Consider the following 19888-nt stretch of genomic DNA (forward strand, 5'->3'; position numbering starts at 1 on the left):
AAATAGAGCTTGCAGCACGCTCGTAAAAAGGATTACCCGTGGCCTCTGTGCCGTCTGAAAAAAGGGAGAACCACATACCTCTGTGGGCAGATGTGTGTTTCCATACCGTATCAAGATTTTTCTACTCGAATTGCGAAGAAGATCATCCTACCTTTGTTACATTTTTCCTGCTAACGACAGGAACAAGAAACAACGAACGAAAAATCGTCGATGTTCTCGATAACTCTTTACTAATGCTATGTCTATATTCGTTCCTACGTATACGAAGCTTCCTCGTGATGGATCTAGTGAACGGGGGCATGCAGGAACCTGTTCAGGCAAGATTTTATTTCATGGAAAATATCTGTATTTACAATGTTACATGACTATCTTCCCACTTTGCGGATACACGTACGCGCTGGCTCAATTTACAGCCGCGTATCGAGCCCTGATCCCTCTACGCGCTCCTCCAGCGATGCTTTTTCTAAACGATCGAGTTAGAGACGCTCTTAGAGTCGAGATCCTTTCCTAACACCTCGAGACTTTCTCACGACGACAGCGTATCTACACATTCGTGTTCCAGTTCTCAGTCACCGTCGATACCAATCACACTTCGTGTGACCGCGAAAAATCGGCCATTTCCTCGAGCACTACCACTATTAATCGCAGAGGACACCACCAAGTTCCTAACACCTTCGCTCGACCCTTCTCTCAACTCCCTATTGCAAACATTATCGTTTCATCGATATCACATATATAACATTTAAAGTCACAGACTCGTTTACAAATCTTTTCAATAAGGTCTCCATACATCGTTCCTTTGCTCGTTCTCTTCGCCCATAACTCCGATCTCCAGCCTGTTACTGCTGATCGTCAGATTGCTGCCGGCGATTGTGACCTGTTCCTCGCTCAAATCACCATGCAGATGTAGATGAATCTGGTTCTGGTTCACCGTGCTGTACAACTGTGGATAAAGAACCATTGGCGCTGGACTGATGTAATTTTGGCTTGGATTATTATAGTAGCCTTGGTAGTTTGGATTGTAATTGTGTGAGGCGACCGGGACCGGCGTGGCTGGTCCAGAGGTCCAGGAACCGTAGTGGTAACCTGGACTTCCGCTGCCTGTCCCACCGCCCGCGAAGATGTCTGGATCGCTGGTCTTACTGGGTACCAATGGCAACGAGGTCGACGAGGTTCCGTGACTTGGATACATGGAGACACAGTTCGGCGTGTACGTGTCCTGTTGACTGTCTGACGGAAGAACTGCAAGATTTGAGACAGACTGTGCAGTTGTTGTTAGATATGTAAATTTCTGCTGAGGGAATGGATACATGGAGGCTATGGCTGAGGTTGAAGCGTGGTTGAAACGAGTAAGTTAGTCGAGTGGTTTTTATACAGAGGATATTTCAGATATTTCGAGAAAAAAGCATAGACATCTCTGCTCGTAAATCAGAACAACCGGTGGTTTCGAATTGAACGTGTTAATTAATTCAGATCGTTAGAGAAATAATTAGTTGGTTAGAATTTTATATTGTACGAGATAAAGATACAAGATAAACGGATCCAGAGGACAATTGCGAATGCTATTTGCAACAATTTTAGAGGAAAATAATGGATTAATAACCATACATATTGGTATTTCTACAATTTTCTAACGCGACCCTCGTTGAATTAAATAGCATGAAATCTAAGTCTGACTTAGTAGCTAGTGTGTGCATAGTATGTATGATGTAACATATAGAGTATAATAAATAGAAAATGAAATATGTATAATAGGAAGTATAGTTGAAGAGGCAATGCAGATATTATCAAAAACGTATTAATATGAATATTCCTTATGCAAGTATAATTGATGAGATTTTCCTTACGATGTTGAATATGTGAGTTCTTTACTCATATCAATCTAAGGTTTCAAATATGGAGGTTTAATAATTTCCTTATGGTTTTTCAGGTTTATCTAGTTTTCCTGTACCTGAGTGTCTTTGTATTAATGAGCAGATGTGAAGGTATACGTATATCTAGAACTGGAAGTGTTTGTTAAGAGATTAAAAGTGATCTGTTTGAAGCGATCAAACAGGTGTCAGCAATTTCGCTGTAATAACAATTATGAGCGACGTATATTTTACTGGTGTTAACAAGTGGTTACGTCACACAGAAGAGGAAGAACGCCTTCTTGGAAAATCTGCGTCACAACAGCGTAGGGATGGCTACATATCAGAATTTTCCTTTAGATATGAATGCAAATCGCTGTTTTGTATTTAATCCTTTTACAGTGTAATAAAGTAATGAAAATGTTCAGAACGAACAATTTGAAGAACAATTATTCCTTTATCTACGATTTTAAATAAAATTTCAAATTACTATAAAATCGCTATATCTGATGGCTTGATTTCGTGCTATATAGTGAAAGGATTGAGAAATATACTAACCAGTGGGTAATGGTACCGGCTCCGTCGTCGGATGATGAGAAAGCGCTTCCCCTGGATACGAAAACGCTCCTCCAGGAATCGGCGAAAACGAGCCACCACTGCTTACCGGTGGAGCTGGATAAGAAGATGCTGCAGATGGGTAAGTCCACTCTGCAGCAGCCGTACTTGTATCTGCAACAAAAATCATTACAATCCGTTAGAAAAATTCTTTAATAATCATACTGTGATTATTTATGCGAATTCGTATCGTTATGAGAATAATTGGAAGAGTAAATTTGTTATATCTATTATATTTTCATTTATATGTTTGTACCTTTAGATTTCCCATAAACGCATAATAATTCGCAGTGTATCAACGATATTTCTTAGTATACCGACAATGAGTACAAAAGTTGGATACTTTTAACTCACAAGACGGGATTCCAAGGAGAAGACTCATAGGCGATTGACTCGATTCTACGCACTGTTTGTAAAATGGTAACGGTGTTCTGAGTGAGTAACTCCGTCAGATTAATTGAAATGACTCACAGAGTCGAAGTATGCCGGAAGTCTAAATGATTGCTACAAGTACACGTTAATTGGTCATGGATGTTTATACAAATTCATATTTTCATGAATGCAATTAAAGAATTGGAACTCTGGGAAGCAGAGACAGGCACTCATTTCGTTCATTAAATATTATAACCAGCCTTGCGATTTTAATACATTTAAAAATGCAGAAATGCATAGTATACATATAATAACAGGCAATAGTATATCAAATATCTAAAATATATTTGCTGTTGAACTGAATTGTGAAAAACAATCGAGGTTATTACTATCGAAATTTTATAAAATTCAAAAAGGAAACACCGCTGATTGCTGATTAATTACAGACAATTTTTCATTTTCATATAATATACAAAAGACAAGTGCATTACTCATGAACTTGGCTACTCGATTTATGATTTAACACTCCATACTCTGGATATTTTACGTAGATACACTTCTTTCCATATTATCTTCGTTTTTGCAATTTAAATTTCTCAAAAAATGCAAAACCATCCGAAATCTATCCATATTAATCGGACATTTAAAAAGTACGTGACTTTTCGCAGGTCCAGCGTAAGAATCACAAGGTCTACGTCATTTATACCAAGTAATTATCCGATATTAATTATCATCTCTTGAAATATTTATCGCAGAGTTCGCGACTTCCGTCGGACGTGCAATGAATTTCCAAGTACCTACCTCCGCGGTAATGACGAGACGAGCAACCGGTAAAAGTTACGGAAATACAGAGAGGAAAATATCGTACGCTGAGTCAACGATGATTCGGCAAAACTATTACTCGCCATTATTCCGTCGAAGCTGAACGCAACTGACTTGTGATTATGAAATACGTATTCGCCAGAGATCGAGAATAAAGTTTCACGAAAAGAACCAACGTCGACACACAATATTTCACTCCCCCCATTTTTTTATTCTTCCTCTCAATTGGCCGTTTCAGCTTTCATTCGACATCTGTAACATTATAGTCTGCTTCCTGTTGGCCTTCGAGTATTTATTCAATGATTCGATCATTTCTATTGGTCGTTCTATTTTATTAAAAAAAAAAAAAAAAAGAAGGAAAAGATTATAAAACGTTATTGTATCGCGTACGATACGAGGAAACGTTTAGGAAGTTAATCAAAGAGTTCAAGGAACTTGTGTTCACAAGTTTGTCTCACGTTTGCAAAGGTGCATACGTGATGACTACAATATGAGAGTCGTTCACTAGCGGGAAGACTCGGTGGAAAGCCCGGGCATTGATGATTCTCGGCGGATAGTCGTCGGCCCGATGACAAAACACGCTTTCTCAAGGGCGCGTTCGTCGCCCAGCCACTTCCAAGAACAACTATTACGAGGAAGTAATTTCGAAAACCCGCGATTCTTTATTGTCAAAAATTTTCGAAACCTTCTGCGTTTTGTTCACAGAGTCATTTCCTACAATTGGATTAATATTATTAGCGAAATTTCACAAGTCACAAATTGCAAATTAGAATTTAGATTGAGCATATAAATACATACATATCCATTCAACTATAGTGTTAGAAATATGTCAAAGTAGATGTTAAGGAAATTTACAACTAACGGAAAATAGTTAATTTCCACTATACCTGATTTCCAATAAATATGAAAATACGACGAAGTTACGCCTATTATGCATTATCGTAAATACGAGGAAAGATCTTCGAGTCAGATTTCACCAGTTCAGTCAGCTTGGCAAACTATGTTTTACCTAAACGTAAAAAAAAAAATATACGATTCTTACGAAATTAGGTATTCCACTCTACCAGATATACCACAAGATTTTCCTATTTGAGTGAAAACGGCTGATTCGGCCGAGCAGATCGCGTAGCTGCAGAATAAAGTCGAATTTTACAGAGATTCGACTCCGATTTCCCGCGACAAATCGATAGATCCGTTTTACTCGGTCGACAATAAGCGAGAAACTTATATTTTACAGTGCGAATGGAAAGCAGGAGAACCTTTCGGGTCAAGGCGGGGAAGTCGCCGAGAGAATTGATTAGAAAACCGTCGATTTTAATAGGCGATAAATCACGGGTTTCGCCATTGACTTGAACTGCACGCTTCGTAATCCCGTGTTGGATTATGAGGGGCTGCTGGCCGCGCAAGAAACAGACGGCGGTTTTGTAATTAACGGTTGCTAATTCCCTCGTAAACCTACGGACAGGCCTTTACACTCCGCGAGTCTTCCAAGTCAAATTATTTAACCTGTCGAGGCTGAACTCAATGGCAGCAGCCTCTTTAAAACGTTTCCTGTATTTTACTTTGTTGCATTAGAGTGTCGTTTATCGAGAAGTCTCGACGTTTATGGCTTCCGTGAAGGATTAAGCGAATCTCACGTTTTTGAGCTGATCGCTTCGGCACTCGAATATTGTCAGTCTATAAATTATACGACTTATATGACGAATTTTGAAACGCCTGGGACATGTTAGAATTAACACGCTGGAATTTGCGAATTTTCGTAGTGGAGCCGAACGTCTCAGTGTTCTCAAATATTCTCACAGTCAATGAATTATATGAACTATATAAATTCGCAAATTCTTAACTTTAACAATTGCGATAAAATTCAATTTCTGCGACATTGTCGTGGGACAATTCGCAACTAAAAAAATGAAGATCAGATAAACGGCTTTTACGCAAACAGAGTTCTATTGTAATCGCGAATCGACTAAAATCTTATTCCAATAAAGAAAAAACGTTCTACTGGATTGCGATAAACACGAGCTCGATGAAATATTATAAAAGTCTCGGAAGCTAAGCTACTTCCTTTCCGAAGAATTTCCTTGTCAGCTACGCTTTGATTCTCGAGGAAGGCGTTCGAACCGCCACGCCGTAAGATCAGGTCGAGGTCGCGGGTGGAAGATCCGCTAGCAAAACTGTCGTTACGCCTACCGACCAGAGAAGGTCGAGGTCGTTTCGGAATTCTCAAAAGGGACCGCGCACCGTGGGGATGGGGGCGTGCGGGTGATTACCGAAAATGGCCGTGTATTTGCCGCAATTACCGGAACAACGGTAACAAAACAAAGCACACCAGCATGGGTCGACCATCTGTTGGATAATAGTCCATTTCGAGCCTCTTCAGGGAACAGGCTAGTTCTATGAATCATGAAAAAGAGGAGATCGAACTTGCCTTGAGATCCGACCAAGGAAGATATTGATATTTGTATCAGGTGGATATTTGATCATTTTCCACTCATCCTTATTCACACATTGTCGATCTCTTGAAAAAATTTTATTTACACACTGAACCACGGTACCTGAGATTAATCGTTAAAGGGAAAGTTTCTATGAATTACAGAAAAAAGAAAAGGAGATCGAACTTGTCTCGAGATTCGATCAAGAAAGACATCAACTGCGATATTCAATCGTTTTGTATTCATTTTTATTTACAATATTATCGGTCTCCTGCAAGAATTGAGTCATACACTGAACCACCTTGGCAGATAAAATTAATCGTCAAAGAGAAGGTTTCCATAAATCAGAGGAACAAAGAACAAAGTTGTCTCGAAACTTCTACAAGCATAACATCGAATGAAATATTCATTTCATTGGAAACATCATTCTCTATACGCGCCTGTCCCTGAGCTTTGCATTGTTTCTAAAAATACAGTCGTACACCGAAACATCCTCTCCAAGATCAAGTAGATCAACGAATGATAGATTAAGAAGCGGAGAGAGATCACTGGTATGAGATGAAATCGTGTTATTCTCGACACTCGGGATTTCATAGTTTCATCGTTTCAACCGCAGACACCAGAGATTTGCAATGTTGAGTGAGGACAACTTTGCGGATCGAACTTTCCCATAGACCATTTCCATTTATCGGTGATCTCGGTGTCGTTACAGGGTTGGTCACCGCGCTCGATCGACAAGCAGACGACTCTTTGAAGAAATCATAAGGTGTAACATCGGCGTTGATCCTGACCAAAGGAACGCACGAGTCCTGACCAAAGGAACTCCGAGTTGTTTACTACTTCCTTCTCTTCGTGTCTCTCTTCCTCCTTCCCTGGATCTCTGTCCGTAGCTCTGCGGGTGTGAAACCACAGTGAGGTGGTTTTGGTGCTTAGTCTCTCGACCAGCCATCTACTTAACGAACCGTCCATCGACCGCCGTCATTTCGTCGTTTCTCGGTTTCTCTCCCACCTAACTCTCCACCCCACACCGAGCTTCATGCTACCGCTAGCCCGTTCCTTCGATCGGCTTCATCATCTTCTTCTTCTTCTTTCAACGATCGAGTGGTCTGCCGATCATCTATTCCGCAAAGAAAGTGGCAACACGATAGCAGATACTTTGGATCGTTTCCATTGTTGGTAACTAACGAGCTGCATAGAGTAGGATATAGTAAGGGTTATTTTAGTCGCCTAATCTCCAACGTTTGAACCGTTTTTAGACTAATGGTACGTTAGGTCTTAAGATAGCTTTTACAGCGACCATCGAAAATTTGAATTTCTCTAGCATCGTTGAAGCCTGTCGCAAAATAGGATTCTATAGGGAGTGACACTACGAGATTATGATTGAAAAGCTGCTAAAATTATATCGTCCGTTGTTTTGTTAATTCTTATATAATTTCTCCTTTTTAATTCGGATAACTCTACCTTACCTTCCCAGAGAAGTTGGGACACTTTTGGAGTTTCAAAGTCTAGAATACCAGAGACAGGAGACAAAATATCCAAGGAAATTGTCCTTGACACGTTTTAGGCTGCTGCTTTGTGCACCCTAACCTTTGACCTGCGCCAAGAATTTCAACCAAGCGAACTCTCTAGTACCAAAGTGCAGAAGTATGAACGTCCACGTCTTAGCCTGAAAATACTTAAGCTTCGAACGTATTTAGAACATGGAACATTTTGAAAGCGGACTTTTAAATTACGTACGAACTTGCTAGAGTCTGGGAGTTTTTAGTCAGCGTAGAAGAGAAGGTGTGGGTTCGAACAGAGAATATTTTCATAGCAGAACTTGGAAGTGGAAATAAATGCTGCCTTGTCAGAACTTGGAATTCTTTAGTCCGTGGACACGTTGTGAAAAGAGAGTTTCGGAATCGAAAAGAGAATGAACGTTACGAACAACGTCGAACAGACGAAGCCGTGGGGCTTCGTTTCCCACCGAGATAGATGCTCGTTTGGTCGTGTAACGTAAGTCGATATTGCGTCGTCTCGATATTCCTGCTCGACACGAATGTCGACACACGCTAACCGTACGTGTATGACACATATCAAGAGGCCGCGTGTACACTGGTAAACCCTGCATAACGTCTATAGAGGAGAGAGAGAAGTCTTACGCATACGAGCGGCCAGGAAACTCTTGTTGCCTTGCGTATCGCTTACCATCAGCGATTTCTTCTTATACACCGAGTATCCTGTCCCGAGGATAGTGTTTCCCCTCGATGACTTCGGGATCGCGAGCAACCGACTACCAGCACGATCGCTATTTGACGTCCTTGCTAACTCAATAATCTACGAGGAAAATCATTCTTTCCATTCCTCTCCTAATCTTCTGACCTTATAACTTGGAATCGGAACTACAGACCGATGTATGCAGCCTATACTCTTATGTCACGATCTATTGTAAAAAAGAATCAAGAATTTCAAATTTAGAATTAGAGATCGATGTAGTATATGGTACGTGTGTCCTGTATGATGCGATGTACCTCAATAACTTTTTTCCAGATTTACCACGTAAAAACGACTTATTTTACGAAATTCATGCTGTTCGTTCCAAATGTTGCTTAAAAGTGAAGTATCGAAAACCGTGTCAAATTAGTGACTCGCATCGATCAACTTGTGCGACGCGAGATTAGATTCAATCTTTGGATACAATAGAAAAGAAAGCTGATAAAAAGGATACTGATCGATCAGTCTTAGATGACGTGTAAGAAGAGTCCTCGTTTTACCACGTGAAGATTGTTGACTTAAAGAGAGAATTTTTAGAAAATGGAAAAAGATCAAAAATCGAAAAGTATTATTATAATCGAAGAGTATTACTGTGTTCTAGATGCGTATCGTTGTATCTCTAAATATCGTACAAACGCGTAGAAATCCGAAAGTGTGCGCAAAAAAGGATAACGAATCCACGATTGATACAACAATATTCGGTATTATTCTCACACGATGTACGACGATTGAAGTTGCAACACACGAAACGTGAGAAAATAACAACGAATCTGGAAGAAACGCGAGACGAATGGCGAAGTTGCCGGTAATTTGCAGAAGGACCATCCACGGTTCGTCAATCTCTCAAAAGTAGGCGGCTTTCGACGACGGTTTCAATGCCCATCCACTGCTAATTTCGTTCATCCTGCTTGCGTTTTCGCGCTGTACTCTCCGTTCTTCGTTATTTTCCATTCATCTCTCCATTCATCTCCTCGAATCGTTCTGAAAGAAGAAAATCTGTTTAACAGGGCGTCGGCCGCAGAAGAGGCGAGTTTTGCACGCACGCATCGCCGCAATTTGCTCCTGAAAACGAACAATAGCGGCACAAGGGGTCTCCGGCGCGTTCGACTGCGGAGAAAAAGATCTCGGGACTCTGTTCCACCTTTTCTCTTTTTTCTTCGTTCCGCAGCCGCTCCTTCTGTTTTTCCCCTTTGTCCCGTCGCCTTTCAGGAGACGCCTTTCGCAACTTTCATTCGAGCCTCTTCCACACGCGCCGCGTAATTTCGAGGGTGAATGAAGAGCATGAATGGAGAGGCCCCATCACCGGTGTGCCCGGAAATTCACGGGCCCCGTACTCCATTTCGACCGATTATCATCGGTAGACACGCGAATTTCCTAGCTTCTTCTTCTTCTCATCCTCTTTGGGTCTTTGAGTCGATGCTTTATTTCTCGCGTTATAGTTGCATGTTAAACGCACAAATAAAGTAATTTACGTCTTGTTTTCTCAAAGTGTTTTATGGGTATATGTATTATATATGCTAACACTTTTGCGAGCGCGAAGTAAGAAAGTAGAACTTTCTGAAATTTCCTTCGCATTACGGTGAAACGCGACTATTATGATTGCATCGATATTTGATAATAATTGAAAATCTTGTGAAAGTTTGACAGAGGTCGTCAAAGTATTTGAACAATGATTCATTTCATTAATAATCCATAATATTCATTGGTGTCGTTACTAACACCAAGTATATGTTTCACTCAGCTAAGTATGCTATATACGTATTAATGTTTTACAAAATGTTTTGAAACTTTTATGTATTTTACTCTTGCGACAAAGTAAATAAAATTTTCAAAAGTTTCATACAAGACACGTAATATATTGTTGAGAATCTCTTACAATAAGCGTTCAAATGTTTGTGTGAATTACCGTGTATAACATATCCTCTTTGACTATGGAACCATATAATTTGATTGTTAAACCCTGAGACACTCTGAATAATCATGATTATTTTTAGTTCGACATAATATCAAAGACCTGTAGGACACAAAAATATAACAGTCGTCAATTACCTTGAAGTATTTCAAAGAAGATGTTCGCGTGCAAGCAGAATACTTTGCGAGTTCGAGCCACCATTCAATTTGGCCGAATGAAGAACCGAAAGGAGCCTTCCAAATCTCCATCAGATATACATTTTTGCTCAAAATAAACAGATTTACCTTAAGGAACAAGAAAGTATCTACCTTTTATGTTGCTGCAAGCTACGAAGGAAACGCGAGATCGCGAGATTTCAACGAAAGCGTCGTCGATCGGTGGTAATCAATTGATCACGGGTCGATCGGACAGTTGATTGGCGTTCAATTAAGGTTCGACTGGAAAAAAGCAAGTCGAGGTAAAGACTCCTCTGGACATCTCCGATACTTGACTTAGTTACCATTTGTCGTGGCGAGCTCTTCACATCGTCTGTCTTCCAATACACTTTTTCACGAACCAACGACGCTCTTAGAAAACTGTTTTCCAACTTTCTTCAAAATCAATCGACACCCGTGCTGGATTTCCGATCGACAGTTCGCTGAACTTGTTTCTACGCTATTTCGTTCTTTGCAGAGATAATTATTATTATATCAGGATTAATGTTTTTGTTCGAGACATCGAACATGTTACAGGCGATGAATTCATCGTAGAATCGGCTAAATGATAACAGATAGATTCATTTAAAGATACAAAGGATACGTTGAAATCTGAGAGGTACGACCACATAGATGAAATTTCTGACTGTTATAGGATGTTCTTCGCGCAAGACATTAAGTGTTGCTTGAAAAACTTGCTGGAATAACGAGTAGTTCAGGAGATAATTGCATGCAAAACTTCAAATAGATCACCTTATATATGAGACATTGAGATTGAAAAGTGGACTAAGCCAACGCTGAATAATCTGAAAAGAAATACGATTGACAATGGAATCATACAGATCTTTTAGTATGAATCGAAAGAGCGTACTATAAAATCCTTAGAAATATTTAAGAAAAAGTAACGTGCAGTAAGTGACGTAGGAGCTAAAGATGTGGAGCTAATACGTTAAGTAACGTGTATAGTAATCTAAAACGCAATAAACTGCACAAGTCAGAATTGACCCGCGTTCGCCGCTTTATGATACGCTTTATTGGAATGAATTAATGCTATATAAACTGTTGTTCAGAAAAAGCGTGGCTTAATGGATTTTGCTCTCAATGTAAGTACATACATACTTGTGTATCGAAGAAAATGAATAAAATTCATGGCCAGGAGGTTCCTTGCGGCGAAGACTGTATGGTTCGATCGCGTTAAAGAATCCTCACCCTGATGTTACAGTTCACGCCCGCCGGCGTAATTCAATTTGGCCCCGTATTGTTCGACATCTAACGAAAGAGAGGAAAAACGAAGAAAAGACGGAGAACTGATAGACGACCAAAATCGTCTGCAGGTAAAATGAGAGGATCTCTCGAGATCGGGACGAAGATCCGTGCCCTCTCGAGCGTGGATCACGTAACTGCCTCCACCTCTTCTTCCTCTTCTTCTCCCTCAACTTATTCTTGCCTTGCTTAGTCTTCTCCTTCTCCTATTTTTTTTTCTCCACTGCTTGCTCTCCTTCTCTCTCCGGACACGATCCAGCCAATGTACCTGAGATGTTACGAGTACAGGAATTTTGTGTAACGAAAAAGAAGCTGGCCAGTATGGGCTTCCTTTCGATCCTAATTCGTCTACCTTACCGGTACTTCCGTTCACCATCTCGGTGGTTCTTCTCGTGCTTTTCTTTCCTTTCCTCTTTCCTTCAAATTCGTTTCACTTTTCAATCCTCTCTATACGTACGTCTCTTTGCTTTTTTCGTAACGTCGTGTTATATTTTTCCAATTATTGCAGATATGATAACAAATTAATTTCATTTAAATCCTGGTTGAAAAGCTTCGTGGAAAGAGAAATATAAAACAAAATTGTATGTTTGAGTAACGTGATACTTGAAAAACTTTGTTTTATGCCTACAAAATACAGGATATTGTGTACTTTTCCATATTTATAAAATAAACGAATAATTATTTAATCGTCTGAATACAAAGTATACTAGACATTGTACTGTATATATGTACCGCAAATCTATTTAATAAACTTAAGAATTTTATAATTTAATATAATATTATTTGAAACAAAATCTTGAAAGTTATTCTACACAGATAGTACAGTATATCCCATATTATAGAACCTTCCGTAACGTAATTGGTTGAATTTACAACTAACCATTTCTCCATTTTATACGCTTGCTAAGCTTTATTGTAAGTTAATAAACGTAAATATGAGTTTGTTAGCGATGACTCTGCGAGATTAAGATTTTTGCATGAGAGTCGGGCAAGTCACCGAGATTAATGGCGACATTAGCATCCCTGGAATTTCCGGGCTTCGAAATCGCGTCGACTATGTAAAGTCGGTCTTGAAAGTGTCGTGGGTGGTCTTAGAGCGGAGACTTAGTCACAAAAGCGGTTGGATTTCAACGAGATCTAACAAGAGCATCAAGAAGAAGAAAGGAATCATCTTGTTAAAATTATACCGAAACAATTTCCTTAGCTATGTTTTCGCGTAATAAAATCATAAATTTTTTAAATAACACGAAGCTTTATAGTTTCATTTTATTTAAAATGATCAGAATCAAAAACTTGATGGCAAGGTCGTGATTAGAATCAAGAATGAATACCAGACAGCTGCGACCGGTTGAGAAATAGTATGGTAATTCGTTGTGAGGATTTCTGCGAACGGCGGGACATTACGAGAAACGTGGTGGGACCTTTAAATCCTTTTGCAGAAGCCAACATCATTTACGGTTTGGCCAAGTAACGGGGAGGAGCGCGAGACGAATGGAGAATGAGGCGAGGAACTCATTATTAAATAGAAGCTTCTGCTTCGTGCGAGCGTATCTGATCTCTTACTGTAGGATACAAAAGCTCTTCCCTTTTTAAGCACTGACACTCCTCTGTTTCTAATGTTTTGTTATTTTTAAATTTATCAAAATAAATATACAATAGGATTATTAACTGTTGGAACATCGATTACTGCAACATCGATTAATGAAAAATCTGAAAGTGGTTTCTTGCGAGCAAAGTTGGAAAGCTGAACAGAAACTGAGGAAAATTGGTATATTATTATGTGGATTATCTTTTTTTCCTGTTTAATATTATCTAATATTTAGAAAGCAACGCGTGAAATATGAAAATCAAACTATCCAACTCAATCTCCTGCCAATTGCTCAATTTTATTGTCCAAATATATAATTAGTATCGAATGCCTGAAAAAATATATATGTAGTCATAAATTCCAGGGTGTATTTTAAAAGTAATGTCTCTTATAATCTCTGTAAAACTTCTCGAGCGCTCAAACTTCTGTACTTAAAAAAACTCGATATCAAAACAAATAACAGTTGTAAAAGTGCAGCGTGTGAAAATTTGCAATTTCCTCCTAGGACGCGATGCACCAAGAATTCCTCAAAAAACAATCGAAACACTCGATTCAATGAGATAATCCTGGAACAGTCTCGATGCTTTTTATCTCACGATGAAAGAAACTGTTCCAAATAAATGACTGTTAATGGTAAAACGCGAGATGAACGTGGTCGGAAGTGCAGTTTTCCGTTTCTTCAGTCGACTAAGCGCTTATTATTGCAACAAGCCTAGCCGTCTTTTTATATCCAAGATTTTCGAGAGTTTTTGCTCCGATGTTTCGGTAGGATGACGATCTCGGGAAGCGGGATCCTCTGGATCGTGAACTGCTTTCTCGCTTCGCTCGTCCGGCTCAATTCTTTCTACGTTTCGAGCCGGCGGATCGACCTCGATCGATTTGCTCGAGATTGTCCCTCGATCATCTCTCAGATCGATTCGAACGAGTATCCTGATGATTGCCGGACGCCTCGATTTTCGGCCAGTTCATCCATCAGCCAGCCAATCGATCCACTTCAGAAATTCTTATCCACGCTGACTTTCGCAATTCGTTTACAAAGCGAGTCATTATTTAGAGAATATTGTTTCTTGGAAGTTATCTTTTCTATCGATTTAATAGTTTAACAGTAGATTAAAAGGATGGCGTGCCGCGATAATTTTGCTGTAAAACTTGAACCTTCCAGAGCTGAATTTTCTTGAGCTGCGAAACACAAATTCTTCTTATGTTTCGTATATATCCATATTCACACGTAATATCCGTATATTTTCTGATATTTCTTCTTTTACAAAAGTTCTATTTTCTCTAAACGTCTCTAGAACTCAGCTACATTCTTAAAATACCCACAAACGAATTTTTCAGTGGTAAGCAGCCGGGGACAGCGTACGTCGAACGAGCAGAGAGCGTCGTGGGAAAAGCGTGGATGCGTTCGGGGCGAAGGGTTCGATTCAATCCACCCTCCTCCCAAGTGTAGCCCTCGTGCCAAAACTCGTCTATCTCATCCTAGATTCTCAACTCTCTCTCTCTCTCCTCCCTCCCTCTCTCTCTCTCTCTCTCGCTCTCTCTCTCTCTCTCTCTCTCTCTCTGCACAATCAAATAAATTGTAACAACTCTCTCTAACAAAGAACAAGAAAAAAAAAAAAAGAAAAATAGAAAACGGGATCTTCCGATCTTGAACAACAAGGATCTTAGATAATAAAGACAAAATAGAGACACCAAATAATAAAAAGTGATTACGCTCTGTCGCTTATTTGAGTCAGTTTATCTACTGGATGGAGCGATCAAACGCGATCGAATCACGAGGAACCTACTTCCGGCTGTCTCCGGAAAGCACCTCGGTTGGATCCTGAGCATTTGAAAGGGGCAATACGTGGAAACGAAACGTTCCATTCGTCCCGGTTATTATCGCGGTCTTGGCCTAGCGGTCACCACGGGTTTCCTTGAGTCGTCCGCCAAGTGCGCGCCTGATTGGACGGACACGAAGGATGTCGTGTCACCAGGATACGCGATAAACCGACAGGCGATAAAGTTCACCGAGCACCGCAGCCCAGGGATTTCTGAAATTCCATTTTGCGGAAGCCGAGGATCTCGTCCAGTTCTCCTTCCATGATCCTGAATGTACTTATAATGGCTAGCGAAAATATATCAACACTTATAGAAAGCTCTTATGAACATATATTATAAGTATTATATTAAACATTAAAAAATTTCATTAGTACTGTAATAAGGCAAGATTATTATGGCTGTGTATCGGTAAAATCTGAAACCAATTCGAAGATACACGCAGAAGTTTTAAGATATTTATCGCAAGCACGTACTTTGTAAAGATCGCCGAAGTATTTGAACAAGTATTCGATTAGTCGCTATATTAACGAGCCACATATTCAGTAAGACCATCCTTAGCAATAATAATAATAATAATACTGCGTTTAAGAGCAGTATTCGAATTATATGCTAATTCTTTACTAACCGTATGTTTGCAATGAATGTCTCGTAACCTGTATACATTTTCAGGTTTCAGTTTCAGGTTGCAAGTTAACTCTTTGATGCTCAAGTTAAACTCTTTGATACGTTTTATATGTAATATATGTACAAAGTTTTCTACGCCAAGTGTTGAAGTAGTTTTTGTGAGACACTGAAAACCGAAAAGTACTTTAATCTTTCCTAAAGCTGTTTGATACTTGGAAAAGGAACTCGTTGAAACTTTTCATTCTATGGGTCATTTTTTCTTAACGAGAGCGAAGATTCCATTGAGGAAGTACGATGTCCTGTTGCAACGTACGAAGGGTGCGTTTGCATGAATTCAAAATAGAGTTCAGTGATTGGTCGACTGCGAGCAGGGAAATAAGTAGCAAGGCGCAACAACGGTCGTAGCTGTCTGGGACGACGGTGGCGACGGATTTACGAGTTTAATTAAGTTCTGCGGTCGCGTTCGTCATTTCGGTGAGCATCGAAGCCTCGTTTGCGACCAAGTTTCCTTACTTACACGCGTCGTGACTTATAGTAAGCGAAAGGAGCGTTAAAATTCCCACAAATATGTGCAACGTATACGAAGGAACTTTTTCAACTCTTACGTAGCTAATGGTACGATATGTGTCAAGGTAACTTCTAGAAGATTATTGGGTTACTATAATTTTTCTCATGCAATTCACCTAATGAAAGCCAGAACCCAGTATCCTCAACGAACCATATTTCACATTCTGCAGTTCACAGTCTGCAACGATACATCGACGTATTTCAATATTAATTACAGCTGAAAAGATCCTAATTTTACGAATGTTTGTGCACAATACGTAAAAGCGATTATATTAATGTTGAAAGGAAAATTCGTCTTTAAAAAGCTAGAAAAATGAGACGAAGAATGCTTGATGCATTAAAATCTCCACAAATTTGTATATATCAGGAAAGATATTTTCTGAGAAATAAGACCAAGAACGTCGATATTTTCTTGAATCATTGTGAAAACAAGAGCAAGCCGACTTTCATAGTTAATGATGTACTTAAAGAGGGTGTTGATTGCACGTTTCCTAATGTGTCACGGATCCTTTAGAGTTTCCGCGGCAAGTTTAAGCTTGTACGTTAATAACCTGCTGATAGAGCATGATAGGGGTTGGCGTGTTGCGAGGGAGACTCGCGAAAGGAGTGTGTGTGACACTTTCCTAATTGCCTGGCAACTTCTCTCCCTCGCACCCCTTTAAGAAAGGTAACCCTTTCCCCGGGCAGACCTCAGACGCTTCGAAGGCGCCGACGTGACGAAGAAATTTAATCAACCACACGTGATACCAGCCGCGAGAATTAAAAAGAAGTACCGCGTTCGAGAGAATGGCAACTGACTTTCCAGATGAAATTCTATGCGAATCCGGCCGCAGCTTGACATTAAACGACAAAGGCCTCTCTTCCTTCTCTTTCTCTCTATCTTATTATAGTAGCAGAGTACCGTTTAACTAAAATTCCCAACCATCCCAAGGAGGAATAATGATTCCGTACAAGCACGCACTAGCCTTCCATTAAGCCCCGTCGGACAAAATCTTCGTTCACCAGTAAGAAACACGACAATCATCAGTAGGTGGAGAAAAAGGCAGAGAAACGAGCAGAGAGATAGCCGTGTTCTCTGCCACGAGTGGAGGCACGTGGGAATCGCGAGATTCGAAAATCTTTGCCTCCTTCGTTTCCCCTTCGCTTCTTCGACTTTTCTATCCAATTACCGGTAGATGGATACACAAATATATTTATGCGATCTTTATAATCGAAGCTTCAGGGTATGAGTTGCATTTCTGAGGAAAATAGAGGCCACAAATGTAAAATATCGCGAGTGACGTTTCCTGCCTGATAAAGTCTATAACGAAACTATCTCTGCATCTAATCTTGAGTAATTTAAATACATGTTTTTCTCACTTTTTGGAATATTTAGGAAATATTGTTGGCATTAATCACGAGGCTGAATTAATTATGTTAAATCAACGTAATAATTAAACCAATGTTATTTGTCCCTTGCAGAATATCGTAGATTTATTACCTACATATTTTCAATATGTTGCAATCTATCAGATTACTCCAACCATGTTTTCCAATCATTTCATTCTGATACTCTTCTGTCTAGTCATCGAATGAAATAAAAATCCGAAAGTTAATTATCTATCGTATCGTGAAATTAAGAAATTTGCGAAAAGTGGATCACTTTAATCTTTAAGGAGCACACTTGTGAAATAACTTGATGCGACGACAAACTGTTCCTCTCCATTTTTATGCATCTTGCCTCGAAAGAATCTTGACTAGTTTCGACACTAAACGGTAGAAGACATCGTCTAACATAATTTAACGTAATTCCTTGCTGTTGCCCGTTTCTACGTTTTCTACGACGCGACGTCTCGAAGAAAGCAGCCGAGCGAGCAAGCAAGACAGATCCACCGCTTTTAGGTTGCGACTACGAGTAAACGTCGAGGCAGACAGAAGAAGTCAGCGGAGAATATACAATCAGCGTGATTGTTTGACACCCCATAATCAGCATCCTTACCCCTACTACGTCAACAACATCTTTGTCTCTCCTGTCCTCTTTATTTTCTCTTCTCGCCCCTCTCGTTTCGACCAACAGGCAAGAGGACTTGCAACCTTCTTCCTTCGATTCTCTGCACCAGCTCTTCAGGTACTCGGCCCGCTTGCCACTGGCGGAGCCTTATTATCCCGATCACGACTCGAGATGAGACTCCAGGGAAGAAGACGAGAAACGGACACGGTTATATTATAAGAGACAGGAATAACGCTCGCTTCCCTTTTTTCTTCACCTGCAGAAACCTTCTAGCCAAGATTGTTGCTGTATGAGCTTGTTTCTGGTGCGTTTATGACGAATAGAAACGTGTACTGTGTTCGAGATTGGAAAGAAGGTTGGCGAACGGAATGCTACTCTGATTGTACATTGGCTCATGAAAGTATTCCAATACTTATCATAGGAAATTTGTATGCCCATATCGTATGTGTTATATTCTGGAATTTAATTAACAATGTGATGAGAAACAACTGTCATGATTTTAGTGGTAAAAACATAAATGATTCCATTCGTTTCAATTGCCTACTTAATTTATCTAAAATCTTGTCAATGAAGTTCCAATCGAATTATTATAGTCGTCAATATACTATTGTTAATCCATTAGTTTCCTATAATCCTTGCAAACAATCGCCGAAAACTTTTTCTCTGTATTTTGAATCGTTACCTTGCGTACAAAAATTTCACCGATTAATCGCATCTCTGCGGTGATAATCTATGGTAATTCATATGAATTATCATATTTTCTATGAAATCAACAGGTGTTCCAATATTTGTAGACAGTGATACATGTCTCTTGTCCTTGTGCCATCCTAATAGCCACAAATTTGCTAGCCACAAACAGTTTGCATCTCCTTGTGATACTTCATACAGTAGAAAGTATGTACTATCATGTTACTCGTTTGCCGAAAACAAATACAGAAATTCTATCTAACCTAATAGCTAGAATGCGTGTTTTGATTTATGGAAAGTTTAAATGCGCAAACATGGATGGAACGCGCACAATACTTGCAAAAGTATGCGAAATATCCAAAGTGTTATCCTCGTTGTACTATTCAATGGACGGGACGAATCTTTGCTGAGCCCTGGCTCTTTAACTGCGTTCATAAAAATCTAAATTTGCATAAATACACGCAGTCTACTAATAGCGTTGAAAGTTTCCTCGTCTAGTGAGGCACGGCGGTTTGATTCATAGTCCGTAAACGCGGCTGGCCGAGTCACGATCGACAGTGATCATGTAGGTGAGATTTAGAGAGCAATCACGCGAAGGAGAGACCGGTGGCGGTGCAGAAAGAGAGACGAAATGGCGAAGAAGAAGAAGATTACGAAGAAGATGGGGAGCAAGAGGGAGGAATAGAGGTTCGATTCAACAACGTCTGGCATCGCAAGCGAACCGAGCCCGAAACAAAAGGAGGAGTTCGTGCCAGCAGCGAACGGCAAAAACAACATGGATCCAGCTCTCGATCGATCGATCGCTTCTCGATCGATCCCTGGTATTACGCAGACGTGCACGTGAGTCGTACGTGAGTGCACGGGCCTGTCTTGTAGGTTGTACCGACTGTAAATTCAG

The 19888-nt window shown here is 40.0% G+C and overlaps 1 protein-coding gene across 2 annotated transcripts in view; it reads right to left on the reverse strand.

Annotated features, from left to right (window-relative positions):
• Positions 1–306: 306 nt before the first annotated feature.
• Positions 307–19888, reverse strand: part of LOC139993227 (uncharacterized) — a 37099-nt gene continuing 17517 nt past the window's right edge. For both annotated transcript variants that reach the window (XM_072014747.1, XM_072014748.1), the window contains 2 exons: positions 2409–2579; positions 307–1242 (listed from right to left, as the gene is read on the reverse strand). In XM_072014747.1, the coding sequence (XP_071870848.1) occupies positions 773–1242; positions 2409–2579 (641 nt within the window). In that variant the 3' untranslated portion in view covers positions 307–772. The remainder of the gene's footprint in view (positions 1243–2408; positions 2580–19888) is intronic.

The sequence above is a fragment of the Bombus fervidus genome, chromosome 12 (genome assembly GCF_041682495.2).
Source record: "Bombus fervidus isolate BK054 chromosome 12, iyBomFerv1, whole genome shotgun sequence".
NCBI classification, from domain to species: domain Eukaryota; kingdom Metazoa; phylum Arthropoda; class Insecta; order Hymenoptera; family Apidae; genus Bombus; species Bombus fervidus.